This window comes from Salvelinus fontinalis, chromosome 11 (assembly GCF_029448725.1).
Source record: "Salvelinus fontinalis isolate EN_2023a chromosome 11, ASM2944872v1, whole genome shotgun sequence".
In the NCBI taxonomy this organism is placed as follows: domain Eukaryota; kingdom Metazoa; phylum Chordata; class Actinopteri; order Salmoniformes; family Salmonidae; genus Salvelinus; species Salvelinus fontinalis.
The window spans coordinates 18,914,742-18,926,807 of record NC_074675.1 but is presented as its reverse complement, the minus strand read 5'-3'; the positions used below and the strand labels follow the sequence as shown (position 1 = coordinate 18,926,807).

The window sequence follows — 12,066 nt, the reverse complement described above, 5'->3', positions numbered from 1 at the left end:
CAGCCCCAACAAGAGGATCATCCTGGATGATGTATTTTGGGAGAGCGTGGTAAGCAGCCATCCTGTCTGATGTTCGGACTCTGCTTGCAGATGTAAGAGAAGAAATTCGTACTGCCCTGCACACTTCACTGTTGCTCCAAGTAGGATAGCTCTGAAATACATCAAAAAGCATGAAGACCTGAAGCCCATACACGCCGCAGCGGACATGTTAGACCCCAAGTATGCTGGCAAGAGCATCCTGTCCGGTGCAGAGATCAACAAGGCCTATTGTGTCATCACTACCGTTTCTCGCCACCTTAGCCTGGATGAGGGCAAGGTTCTTGTCAGTCTGACGAAGTACACTTCCAAGCAATGGCTTTGGGATGCAGATGCAATATGCACATATCTCATCAGCCACCTGGTGGAAGGGACTTTGTGGATCTGAGGCTTTGTCCCATGTTGCCTCCATCATCCTCCAAATCCCACCAACCTCAGCCGCCTCAGAGCGCAACTGGTCCTTGTTTGAGAGCACACACACCAAAGCACGCGACAGGCTGACCAATACAAGGGTTGAAAAATTGGTGGCCATCCGGGCATATTTTGAGTCTTTTTGAGCCTGACAACGAGCCATCCTCAACAAGCTTGGAAAGTGACAGTGAAGATGAGGCCTCAGAGTCTGATGTTCAAGAGGTGGACATTGAGGAGGTCCAGGGAGAAGACATGGAAGCCTGAGAGGAAGACATCCAAAGCTTTAGTCTAGAAACTATCATTTTACAGATGTATGTTGTAAAAGTTTTTGGGAGATGCGATGGATCATTGGGGATCATTCAATATTCCCTTTTGTTCAGTAAAATCATCCCATGTGAAGAGTCAGCTCATTTAATTAAAATTAAATTCGTAACAAAAAATGTTTTCTATTGGAAGGATTTAATCATTTGCAATGATGTCTACTTTCAGTATGATAAGGTAAAAGGTTTCTGTTTCTGTCTCCAGATATGGTAAATATATCCAATGCAAAAAACAACTACATTTAAATGGTATTAATATTAATTTGCATATATTCCTGTTAATTCCCACAGAAAGTTTCCACCTCTGAATATTCCCCAAAATGTGCAAACCCTAGTCAGAATATGAATGTCATCTGTTAGAAGAAAGTTATTGACTTCACAAACCTTGTTTCTTTGGCTACATATGTTAAAATGGGCTATTTTTAGCACGTTTCTGGGTTGCTTGATTTGTTTTTGATGTTTTATTGGGGAAGCTTATCCGAAGTAGACATGCTCATGTTATTTATATTGGAGCTGATAGTGCACGGTGAGCTGCGCACAGTGGACTTCCTACTAGGGCACACCGCCTCAGTGCTAACAGTGTAACTCTGGTTCATAGGCACATGATCACTGCATACAATGGCTGTACGATCAACAGAGATATTCAGGGCAGTTAGGGGGACATCAATTAAGTTACTTACATTGTGTTTGCCAACGCCCCTGGGATAATGTACATTTGATACAGCATTATGAAGACTCATTGTCACAGTGGTAGGTCTTGAGCGTGTCTTGGGTCATTGATAAGTCATTGTGTTAATGTAGCTTTGAAATGCATGGAAAGAGTCCAGGAGCTAAGATGATTTGGATGGACTCCGTCATTCCTGTTGAGCAGTGGTTCCCAAGCTTTTTATAGTCCCGTACCCCTTCAAACGTTCAACCTCCAGCTGCGTACCCCCTCTAGCACCAGGGTCAGCGCACTCTCAAATTTTGTTTTTTTGCCATCATTGTAAGCCTGCCACACACAGTATACGCTATATTTATTAAACATAAGAATGAGTGTATGTTTTTTTCACAACACGGCTCGTGGGTTGTGACAAAGAGCTCTTATAGGACCAGGTGTCACGCCCTGGCCTTAGTTATCTTTGTTTTCTGTATTATTTTGGTTAGGTCAGGGTGTGACAGGGGGGATGTTTGTGTGTATTTGTCTCGTCTTGGGTGGTTGTATGGTATAGGGGGTTTTGGTGAGAGTGATTGGGTTTGTGTTGAGTGTAGGTGTCTATGGTTGCCTGAATGGTTCTCAATCAGAGACAGCTGTCATTCATTGTCTCTGATTGGGAGCCATATTTAAGGCAGCCATAGGCATTAGGCTATTGTGGGTAATTGTCTATGTATAGTGTTTAGTGTCAGCACTATTTTGTTTGACTAGCTTCACGGTCGTCTGTTTGTTGTTTTTGTTCGTGTTTCGTCTTTCTAATAAAAAGAAGATGTCTTTCTATCACGCTGCGCCTTGGTCCTCTCTTCAAAGTTACGACGATCGTGACACCAGGGCACAAATAATAATCAATAATTTTGCTCTTTATTTAGCCATCTTACATATAAAACTGTATTTGTTCATCAAAAATTGTGAATAAATCCCCACAGGTTAATGAGAAGGGTGTGCTTGAAAGGATGCACATAACTCTGCAATGTTTGGTTGTATTGGAGAGAGTCTGTCTTTTCCCACACACAGTCGGTGCCTGTATTTAGTTTTTATGCTAGTGAGGGCCGAGAATCTACTCTCACATAGGTACGTGGTTGCAAAGGGCATCGGTGTTGACATGATTTGCCAAGGAAGGATACTCTGAGCGCAGCCCAATCCAGAAATCTGGCAGTGGCTTCTGATTAAATTACATTTTCACAGAACCGCTTGTTGCAATTTGATGAGGGTCTCTTGTTCAGATATCGGTAAGTGGACTGGAGGCAGGGCATGAAAGGGATAAAGAACCCAGTTGTTTGTGTCATCCGTTTCGGTTAAGTACCTGCGAAATTGCGCACCCAACTCACTCAGGAGTTTCACTAGATCACATTTGGCATTGTCCGTAAGCTTGAGTTAATTTGCACATAAAAAATCATACAATGATAGAAAGACCTGTGTGTTGTCCTTGTTAATGCAGACAGAAGAACTTTAAGAACTTCTTAATAATAGCCTCAATTTTGTCCCAAACATTGAATATAGTTTTGGAGAGTCGCTGTAATCCAAAATTCAGATTGTTCAGGCGAGAAAAAACATCACCCAGATAAGCCTGTCGTGTGAGAAACTTGTCATCATGCAAGCGGTCAGACAAGTGAAAATTATGATCAGTAAAGAACTTTAAGCTTGTCTCTCAATTTAAATAAATGTGTCAATACTTTGCTAATTGATAACCAGGTCACTTTTGTATTTTGTAAAAGCACCCATATCATTGCATAGTGCAGAAAATACATAAGAGTTCAGGGGCCTTGCATTAACAAAGTTAACCATTTTCATTGTAGTGTCCAAATCGTCTTTCAATCTGTCAGGCATTCCCTTGGCAGCAAGAGCCTCTTGATGGATGCTGCAGTGTACCCAAGCGGTGTCAGGAGCAACTGCTTGCACGCACGTTACCACTCCGCTATCCACTCCTGTTGTCCTGGTTTACAGAAGAGGATGTCTTTCTTAATTGACTTAACGGACATATACCAGGAGCTGTATCAGGCCCTGATGAGTATGTTGACTCATCCAGCTGTAATGCATAGAATTCACTGGCTTTTATACGAAGCAGTAATTGTTACAAAACATCTCCTGCCGTGTCACTGATGCGTTGTGAAAGTGTTGTTTGATGAAGACATTGTATAGTTTTTTGTGGTCTTTTCCCCCAGCATTGTCCCAGCCATATCCGTGGCAGCAGGAAGAATTAAGTCCTCCACAATAGTATGGGGCTTGCCTGTCCTAGCCACTCGGTAGCTCACCATATAAGACACTTCTAGCCCCTTTCTTATTAATGGTATCTGTTGCTTTTATACACGTCTTACTACTCAAAAGTTGTCTTAATTCTCGCTCATAAAATTCCCTTGTCTGATTTTTCAAGTTGGCATGTTTTGTTTTTAAATGTCTGCGCAAGAGTGACGGTTTCATCGAGTTGTGAGATAGTACTTTTGCACATATAACACACCGTGACTGAGGAAAGGCACTACTCCCAATATAAGTGAACCCCAAATCAATGTAGTTCTCATCATATATGCGCCTCTTCGATGGTCCAATGTCCCTTTCTTTTGTTCTGTGCTTTCCCAAGTAAGGGGGCAGTATTTCTTCGGCTTAATCAGTTTCACAACTGTCAGTGTCCTTGCTAGCTTGGCTAACAACGAATGTAGAATTACTGATGCTAGCATTGCATGTGCTCGTGGAAGCAGACCAACTTGTGTTGTCGAAAGGTCCAGGTGTAGTAATAATAGTAGTAGCAGGATTATAATGTTTTAATTAAAAAAAATGTGAATCACATTTTTATTTGGCGTACCCCAGTTTGGGAAAACCTGCCGTAGAGTGTCTTCTGTTTCCAGAAGGTGTCAAAGTTATCTATTAAGGTGATTCCAACAGAGCTACAGTAATTTTTTTGCCAGATGTGTAATGTCAGTAGCCTGCTGAATCTTTCACACCCGCGGCCCAGCACATTTATATTGCAGGATTGACTCGAACAGTTTACACACTGACTTCCGGTTAATCCTATAGTGTGTGAGTGAGTGTATTTGAGTGTGTTTTATTCAAATCCTAACTCAGCTTAATGCATTTTAAATGCACCTGAACATCTTGCATTTGCCACATTAGCGGAAAGCAGTGTGACACTGGTAAAAGCAATACAATACTGTAAACTCTATCTGTTATCAACACTGTGATGCATCACCCAAGTAATCTTTAGTGTCCATGCCTCCACTGTCTTTTGCCAATGCAATTTTGAACAATGACATGAAATATGTGTCTTTATTAGCAGTAAAGATAGATTGTTTTGGCCCAGCAAACATTTTGAAGGCAACACATTTATATAGCAGGCATTGACATCAATTCTTGCTAAACACTGTTACAGATCACTGACAGTGTAATAGAGGGACAAAGCGTGTTATTTGATTGTAAGATTGCAAGAATATAAATGAAAAGTTAAATAATTAACTTTTTCATGTGACTTGACTTAATATAGGCTACTGATTTGTATGATTCGTTACAAAAAATAGATCCCTTTCCAACAATACATCTCATAGACTTGTTAATCATTCTGTGTGATTGACAGGAGAGATGATCAGAGGGGCAGAGTTTTTACCACTATCATTCAAACCGGGGCTCAAGAATGGATAGAGTTTCTCAGTGAAGGTGCAGCCAGTGAAAGAGTAGATATGAGACCTGGCCTCCACATCATAAAAGGAGACCTGACCCTCCTCATAATCAACAAACACCCCCACCTTCTGGGGCTTCTCTCTCAGGGAGAGGGGTACACTGGGGCAAGAAAGAGCCTTGTACTCTCCATTCCTCAGCCACACAGTCCAATATCCATTCTCAGGGGTCAGCGTTATCGCCCTCTTCCTGTTGACAGACTCTCTGGCCACTCCTAAAGTCCACGTAGTCTTTCCCTTAACCATCACCTCAAAGTAAAATATACCTAAAGAGAAGCCCTCCTTTCCATGGACACAAACAGATCTATCAAACCTCTTTATGTTGTCAGGAAGATGATTTATTGTGTCTCCATGCCTCAGTTGTTTTACATCCTCAGACATGATGAGAGAGGCATGTGCTGTATCAGGGTCCAGAGTTACATCCACTGCATACTGCTGAATCCTCTTCAGTTTGACTTCAGGCAGCTTCTCCATCTCTTTATTCAGTGTCTCCTCCAGTTGAGACACAGCTCTCCTAACAGTCCCCACACACAGATCACTGTGAACACTGATCTCAGACCAGTCTCTGGTGTCTGGAGGGGTGCAGAGGGATGGGAAGCTCTGGAGGAGGTGGAGGTGGTCCTCAGTGTGTGAGAGCTGCTCCACCTCAGTGCTTCTCCTCTGTAGCTCTGTGATTTCCTGCTCCAGCTCTTTAATGAGCCCTTCAGCCTGCCTCTCTGCTGCTTTCAGCTTCTTCTCAATCACCTCAATGAGCTCAGCCTGGCTTCTCTCAATGGAGCGCACCAGAGCAGTGAAGACCTGTACACTGTCTGATATCTCTCTCTCTGCCTCTCTCTTGCTGTGATCTACTGAGTGTTTGATCTCCTGCACCTTCCCCAGTCTCTCCTGGATCATCTGCTGCACTTCTGCCTCAGTCTTCCCCAGCTGAGCCTTCCTCTCTCCATACTCTTCCTCTAGAGGGACAGTGTCATGAGTCATGTGGTCTGCTTTCAAGCACAAGACACAAAGACATGTCTGGTCACTCCTACAGAACAGCTCTAGAGGTCTGTCGTGCTTCTTACACATCCTGTCTTCCAGGTTCTCCAGAGGGTCGATCAGCTTGTGTCTCTTTAAGGCTGCAACTCTCTGATGAGGCTCCAGGTGAGTCTCACAGTAAGAGGTCTGACACACCAGGCAGGACTTCAGGGCCTTGAGCTTTGTCCCAATGCAGATGTCACAAGGGACTTCTTGGGCTTTGGCTTGGTGTTGGTCTGGGCTTCTGGTAGCTTTAGGTTGAACTGAATTCCTGAACTGAGCAGCCATCTCAGCAATGAAAGTGTTGATGCGAAGCTTGGGGATCCTGTAGAATTTCTCTTTGCACATTGGACACTGGCACAGGTCATTGCTATCCCAGTACTGTCTGATACAGGCCTGGCAGAAGTTGTGTCCACATGGAGTAGAGACTGGCTCAGTGAACACATCCAGACAGATAGAGCACAGGAACTGCTCTTCAGACAGGAGACAGCTGGAGGACGCCATATCTAGACAGAGACCAGAGGTGAAACAATGAAGAATTTCCTGTAATCTGTCAGCTCGCGATAGTTTCAGCTTTAAAGTTGTCAACATGGCCTTATGGGATTATAATAACTGAACATAATACATGGTTTAAACATAGAAATTAGTAGTTTTACATAAGAGAGTTTAAAGAAGCACTCTGCAGAAGATACAGACATATTTGGACTTATAAATTAATATATGTACCCATTGATTCTTGAAGAATCTAACTTATAAATGCCTCATGAGCTTAGTTCAACTGTCACACTCCATGAGAACCCAAAATATAAGCTTGTTTTACTCCAATGTTTGTAAACAAAGTAAATGTAAACAAGTAACGTATAGCCTCAAAACATGGTTATAATTATATGGTCATTCCTTGCATCCATTGCTCTGTCTATGAATTTGAGAATGGTTACATTTCTCCAGCCACATCCCTCAGGTATTTAGCTAAACAGTGGCGGGGAGTACACTTAGTTATTTTCTTCAACTGCTGATTGCTGCTTTCACATACCGGAGATAAAGAATAGAATAACTTTAAAACGCGGTAGAGTCGAGGTTCACTTGTCCCGGTTAATATCTCTACTCACTTGTGTCTGTGGGAGTTAGGAGTGCTGTCTCTGTTCGTTCTATTTGTGATATCAAATCAAGCCTGGAGACTCTGAAGTTGTTTAACAGAGATGTCTGACGAGTTTGAGAGCGTTTTCTCCCATGCACAACATACACTCTCTCTCTCTCTCTCTCCACTTTAGTTTCAGTTCAGCGGAGTGACGTTGAAATGCTCCTACACTATTTCTCTTCCTGGAACAGAGTTAACCCTTTATATGGCTGATCTCTCTCTCTCAAGTGCTCTGAGACACTTTGACAATAGAACAATCATAAGGACTGCTTTACAAGTACATGTATTCATTAGAATTGTTCAGCCATAATATATGTGGTGATAACAAACATTCTTGATACAGTTATTTTACCATCACAAGTCAACCAAGACAGAGTACTATGAAGAGGACACTTTAAACAGGGATGTTCTCATCATTTTCACCGGTCTAGATAGCAAGTGATGTGATCATCTCAGTGGTTTTTGTGTCTAGTTGTTTTCACTGGTGTGTTTTCTGTCCGTGAAGAGCAATTTGAAATTTGAGACGGTTTGTGCTGGTGTTAAACATACAACACCCTTCATAAGATCCCCATACAGCGAAATGACATTACTGAGCTCCTTCCTCTGAAATATGACTGCGTGATGTGTCTGTGTTTACAGCACGGTAAGGTTCAAGTTCTCTTACACTGTTTTAATTGTTTCTCAACCATCATTGCTTTGACCTCTCAATAACTTTATTCCACATGGAGATGAGCTGTGGACAGACTGTTGTTAATGAACACGTGGTATTCAGTTCCCACCTCTGCCTATTTGTTGTCTGTTCCAGACATGCACCCCGAATCTCTCTACATGACTGATATTCATTCAGTGGACGGGATCTCCTCTTCCTCTTTTCCATTCACCACAGAAGATCTGTTATCATACCGGGATATACACAGTGATGCATCATCCACTTAAGATTTGGAGTGTATATGCCCCATTGTCTTTAGCCCATGCAATGTCGAACATAGAAATATATAGACATAATAATAATCAGTCATGCAACTTTTAATACTGTTTTTAATTCAGGTTAATTTCCTTTGATTAGTTTTCCTTTTCAGTAAATACAAATAAATTATTGTAAGGCTCAGACAGAAATCAGAGTCAATGTTTTATTTGATTGTAAGATTTCAGATGACAGTAGTTGAAATGCTAATCATTTGTAATATCACTTGATTAAACATGCATGCATATTTATGTTTTACATATTTATGATCTGTTATAGTTTCCCGTTCCAGCACTACATCAGAGTCTTGTTAATCAGTCTGTGTGATTGACAGCTGAGATGATCAGAGGGGCAGAGTTTTTACCACAAATCACATTTCAACTCAAATGTAATTTATCACGTGCGCCGAATACAACAGGTGCAGACTTTACCGTGAAATGCTTACTTACAAGCCCTTAACCAACAATGCAGTTCAAGAAATAGAGTTAAGAAAATATTTATTAAATAATAAAAAGAAAGTAAAAAGTGCACAATAAAATAACAATAATGAGGCTTTATATACAGGGGGTACCTGTACCGAGTCAGTAATTTGTACATGTAGGTAGGGGTAAAGTGACTATGAATAGGTAATAAACAGTGAGTAGCAGCAGTGTAAAAACAAAGGGGGGGGGGGGTCAGTCAATGTAAATATCTCTCTTGCTGAGACCTGAGTGTTTGATTTCCTAAACATTCTGCAGTCGCTCCTGGATCAACTGTTGCACTTCTGTTTCGGTCTTCCCCAATTTATCCTTCCTCTCTTCACGCTCTTCCTCTAGAGGGACAGTGTCATGACACTTGTGGTCTGTGCAGAACTGACACACACACATTTGTCAGTCCTACAGAACAGCTCTAGAGGTCTGTCGTGCTTCTTACACATCCTGTCTTCTAGGTTCTCCACAGGACTGATCAGCTTGTGTCTCTTTAAGGCTGAGACTCTCTAAGGCACCAGGTGAGTCTCACAGTAAGAGATCTGGCAGGACTTCAGGGCCTCTTCCCAGGTCAGATGTCACAGGACACTTCCCAGGTTTGGCAGAGGACTCATTTTTAACCTCTGATCGTTATCTTAAAATGTTCTACAACCTCTCAACATTGTGTTGACATGAAGCTCAGGTCTTCTGTAGAATTTCTCCTGACACAATGGACACTGGCTCAGGTCATTGGTATCCCAATACTCGCTGATACAGGCCTTGTGGAAGTTGTGTCCACATGAAGTGGTGACCGGCTCAGTAAGCACATGTAGACAGACAGAGCACAGGAACGGCTCTTCAGACAGGCGACTGCTGGAGGTGGCCGTATCTAGACAGAGACCAGAGGTGAAACCATAAAGCATTTCCTGGAGTCAGTACCCTGTGGTACTGCTTTTCATAGTTTCCAGTTGAGAGGTTTTATTCTAATGGGATCACATATGGGATCAATCTTGATAAGTCATTTCTTTACATGGCATATAAATGAGTCATTTTACCAAAGAGAATTTAACCCAAAAACTGTAGCTACTCTAAATGTAAGAAAACAAGAGAATACATCAAACGTCATTGCGATCTCTCTACTCACCTCTTTGTGGCTATTTTCTTTGTTCCTTCTGTCGGTATTATTAAAAGTTGATCAAGTTTAGCGTTTTAAGAGATTTCCATAAGGATTGAGATCGTATGCTCCCGTGCACAATGTACTGTGTGTCTCAGTTTCCCAGAGTAAAATCATGTCTTTCTGCCTCACACAATATTGCTATGCACTTTGGAACAGTAAGGGGGATGGAGTTAACCCTTCATATAGATGAACTCTCAAGGGTCCTTAGACACTTCAGAGACAAAAGTTCACTTTTTAAATTATATGAATAGCTTGAAATTTGTTAAAACATGACATGTACTTTTTTTATAAGATAAATCCTCTCTTTCTCCAGTGTTCAACTTGAAAGTTTTCCTTCAAAAGGTGCATTACGAGTCCTCCCTATACGTTATTGCTGTACCATTTTTACTGCACAGTGAGGTTTCAAGGGATTTTGCTGTTTCTATTGAGCACAAGGTTGAAGTGTTTTCTGAAAGGGGTTCTGGGAAATCTGCAATATGATATACTTTATGCATTAGACCTGTCTATGAGTTGTCATGGGGTTATTAGTTTGTTGTGTATTGTAAAAATGTCCCCGATCTCTTTTTGTATTCCCTCTCCTTCACTGTAAATGAAGTCAGTGTCTGTGTGTGGGTGACTGAATGAAAAGTTGATGGATAGGGACTGGTGGTGCCTGCTGAGTGATGGAGCTGCCATCTCTCTGTTACTCTATGGATATTAGATGACTGTGCTGTCACTCTGCCTGCCCAGCTGTTCACACAACAACACACCTGGACAGACGGGCAGAGATAGAGAGCCCGCTCTCATCAAATCTTAATGACCTGGGGTGTGAGTGTGATTATGCCTTTTTGAGACAATGTTCTGTGACTCAGCACAATTGACTGTATCACACCCAGAGGAAAAGAGAGATTTGTTTTCGTAGCTCAGCGGAGCATCTGCTCAATGTATCTTCTGGACGTTCCTAATTAGCAACTAGGGAGCCTATGTGTACATAGCTCTCAAAGATTTATGAGCATATCTCTCTCCCTCTGCCCTTTCCTCCCTCCTTATATTGCTATTCCTCTTCCTCTCTGCTCTTCCTTTCGATCTCCTTTCTTAGAGACGTACTTAAGCAATAAGGCCGGCACGACGCAACGTGGAGTGCCTGGACACAGCCCTTAGCCGTGGTATATTGGCCATATATCACAAACCCCCGAGGTGCCTTATTGCTATTATAAACTGGTTACCAACTTCATTAGAGCAGTAAAAATAAATGTTTTGTCATATACCACGGTTGTCAGCCAATCAGCATTCAGGGCTCGAACCACCCAGTTTAAAATTGTGGTTTAACCACTCTGTGGAGCCGAGATGTTTATTACTTCAGTGGTGAACATAATACTATAACACACATACACCTTTCAGTGTACCCAAACCAGACCCTGAGTGGCTTAGAGTTCTCTGGGCGGTGAGGTTTCATTTGTCATTGATTAGAGTTGATGGTTCACTCTGGCAGATAATTGAATTCTTGTTTGGTCTCTTGTTTTAGAGAAAGCCCGGGCCAAGTCAAATAAAGCCAGTGGGCTCATTTCAAAAACAATGAGGCCAAACAGAATTGACTAACACTGGCCCGGCCTCATCATTGACTGATTAGAACAGAGTGTGTGGTCTTACAGTAATGACTTTTTCTCCTGGTGTAGACATGCAGTAAATCACTAACTCTACCTCAACACACCCTCGCTTTGCTGATCTCAGATTTGACTTGTAATCCTGCCGACTCAGCCTCAAATTCAGTGCTCCAACATTTTTCTCTGCTGCACAACCACACAATGTACAGTAAGTTCAGTTATTGAGTGAGTGATGGAGAGTGTGTGTGTGTTTAGCCTGTCTAGGATGGGAGTGCCCCGGGGTTCCGCTAGCGGCACTCCTCCCACACTCCATTGAAAAGGCAGAGCGGCAAATTCAAAAAATACATTTTTTTTAAATATTTAACTTTCACACATTAACAAGTCCAATACAGCATATGAAAGGCAGACATCTTGTGAATCTAGCCAACATGTCCGATTTTTAAAATGTTTTACAGGGAAGACAAAATATGTAAATCTATTAGCTAACCACCTTAGCAAAAGACACCACTTTTTCTAACTCCATCAGTTTTTTACTCCATCAGCAGCTATCACAAATTCGACCAAATGAAGATATATATAGCCACTAACCAAGAAACAACTTCCTAAGATGACAGTCTGACA

At 41.9% G+C, this 12,066-nt stretch overlaps 2 protein-coding genes across 2 annotated transcripts in view; one reads left to right on the top strand and one right to left on the bottom strand.

Annotated features, from left to right (window-relative positions):
* The window catches only part of LOC129865227 (protein O-mannosyl-transferase TMTC1-like), a 100,392-nt gene that overhangs the window by 36,253 nt on the left and 52,073 nt on the right, over positions 1–12,066 (top strand). The window lies entirely within an intron of this gene.
* LOC129865229 (E3 ubiquitin-protein ligase TRIM39-like) lies at positions 4,706–7,396 on the bottom strand. The gene is made up of 2 exons (XM_055937832.1): positions 7,247–7,396; positions 4,706–6,643 (listed from the first exon to the last, which is right to left on the bottom strand). Exon 2 carries the CDS (start codon positions 6,639–6,641, stop codon positions 5,004–5,006), a length of 1,638 nt encoding a protein of 545 aa, XP_055793807.1. The 5' UTR covers positions 6,642–6,643; positions 7,247–7,396; the 3' UTR covers positions 4,706–5,003.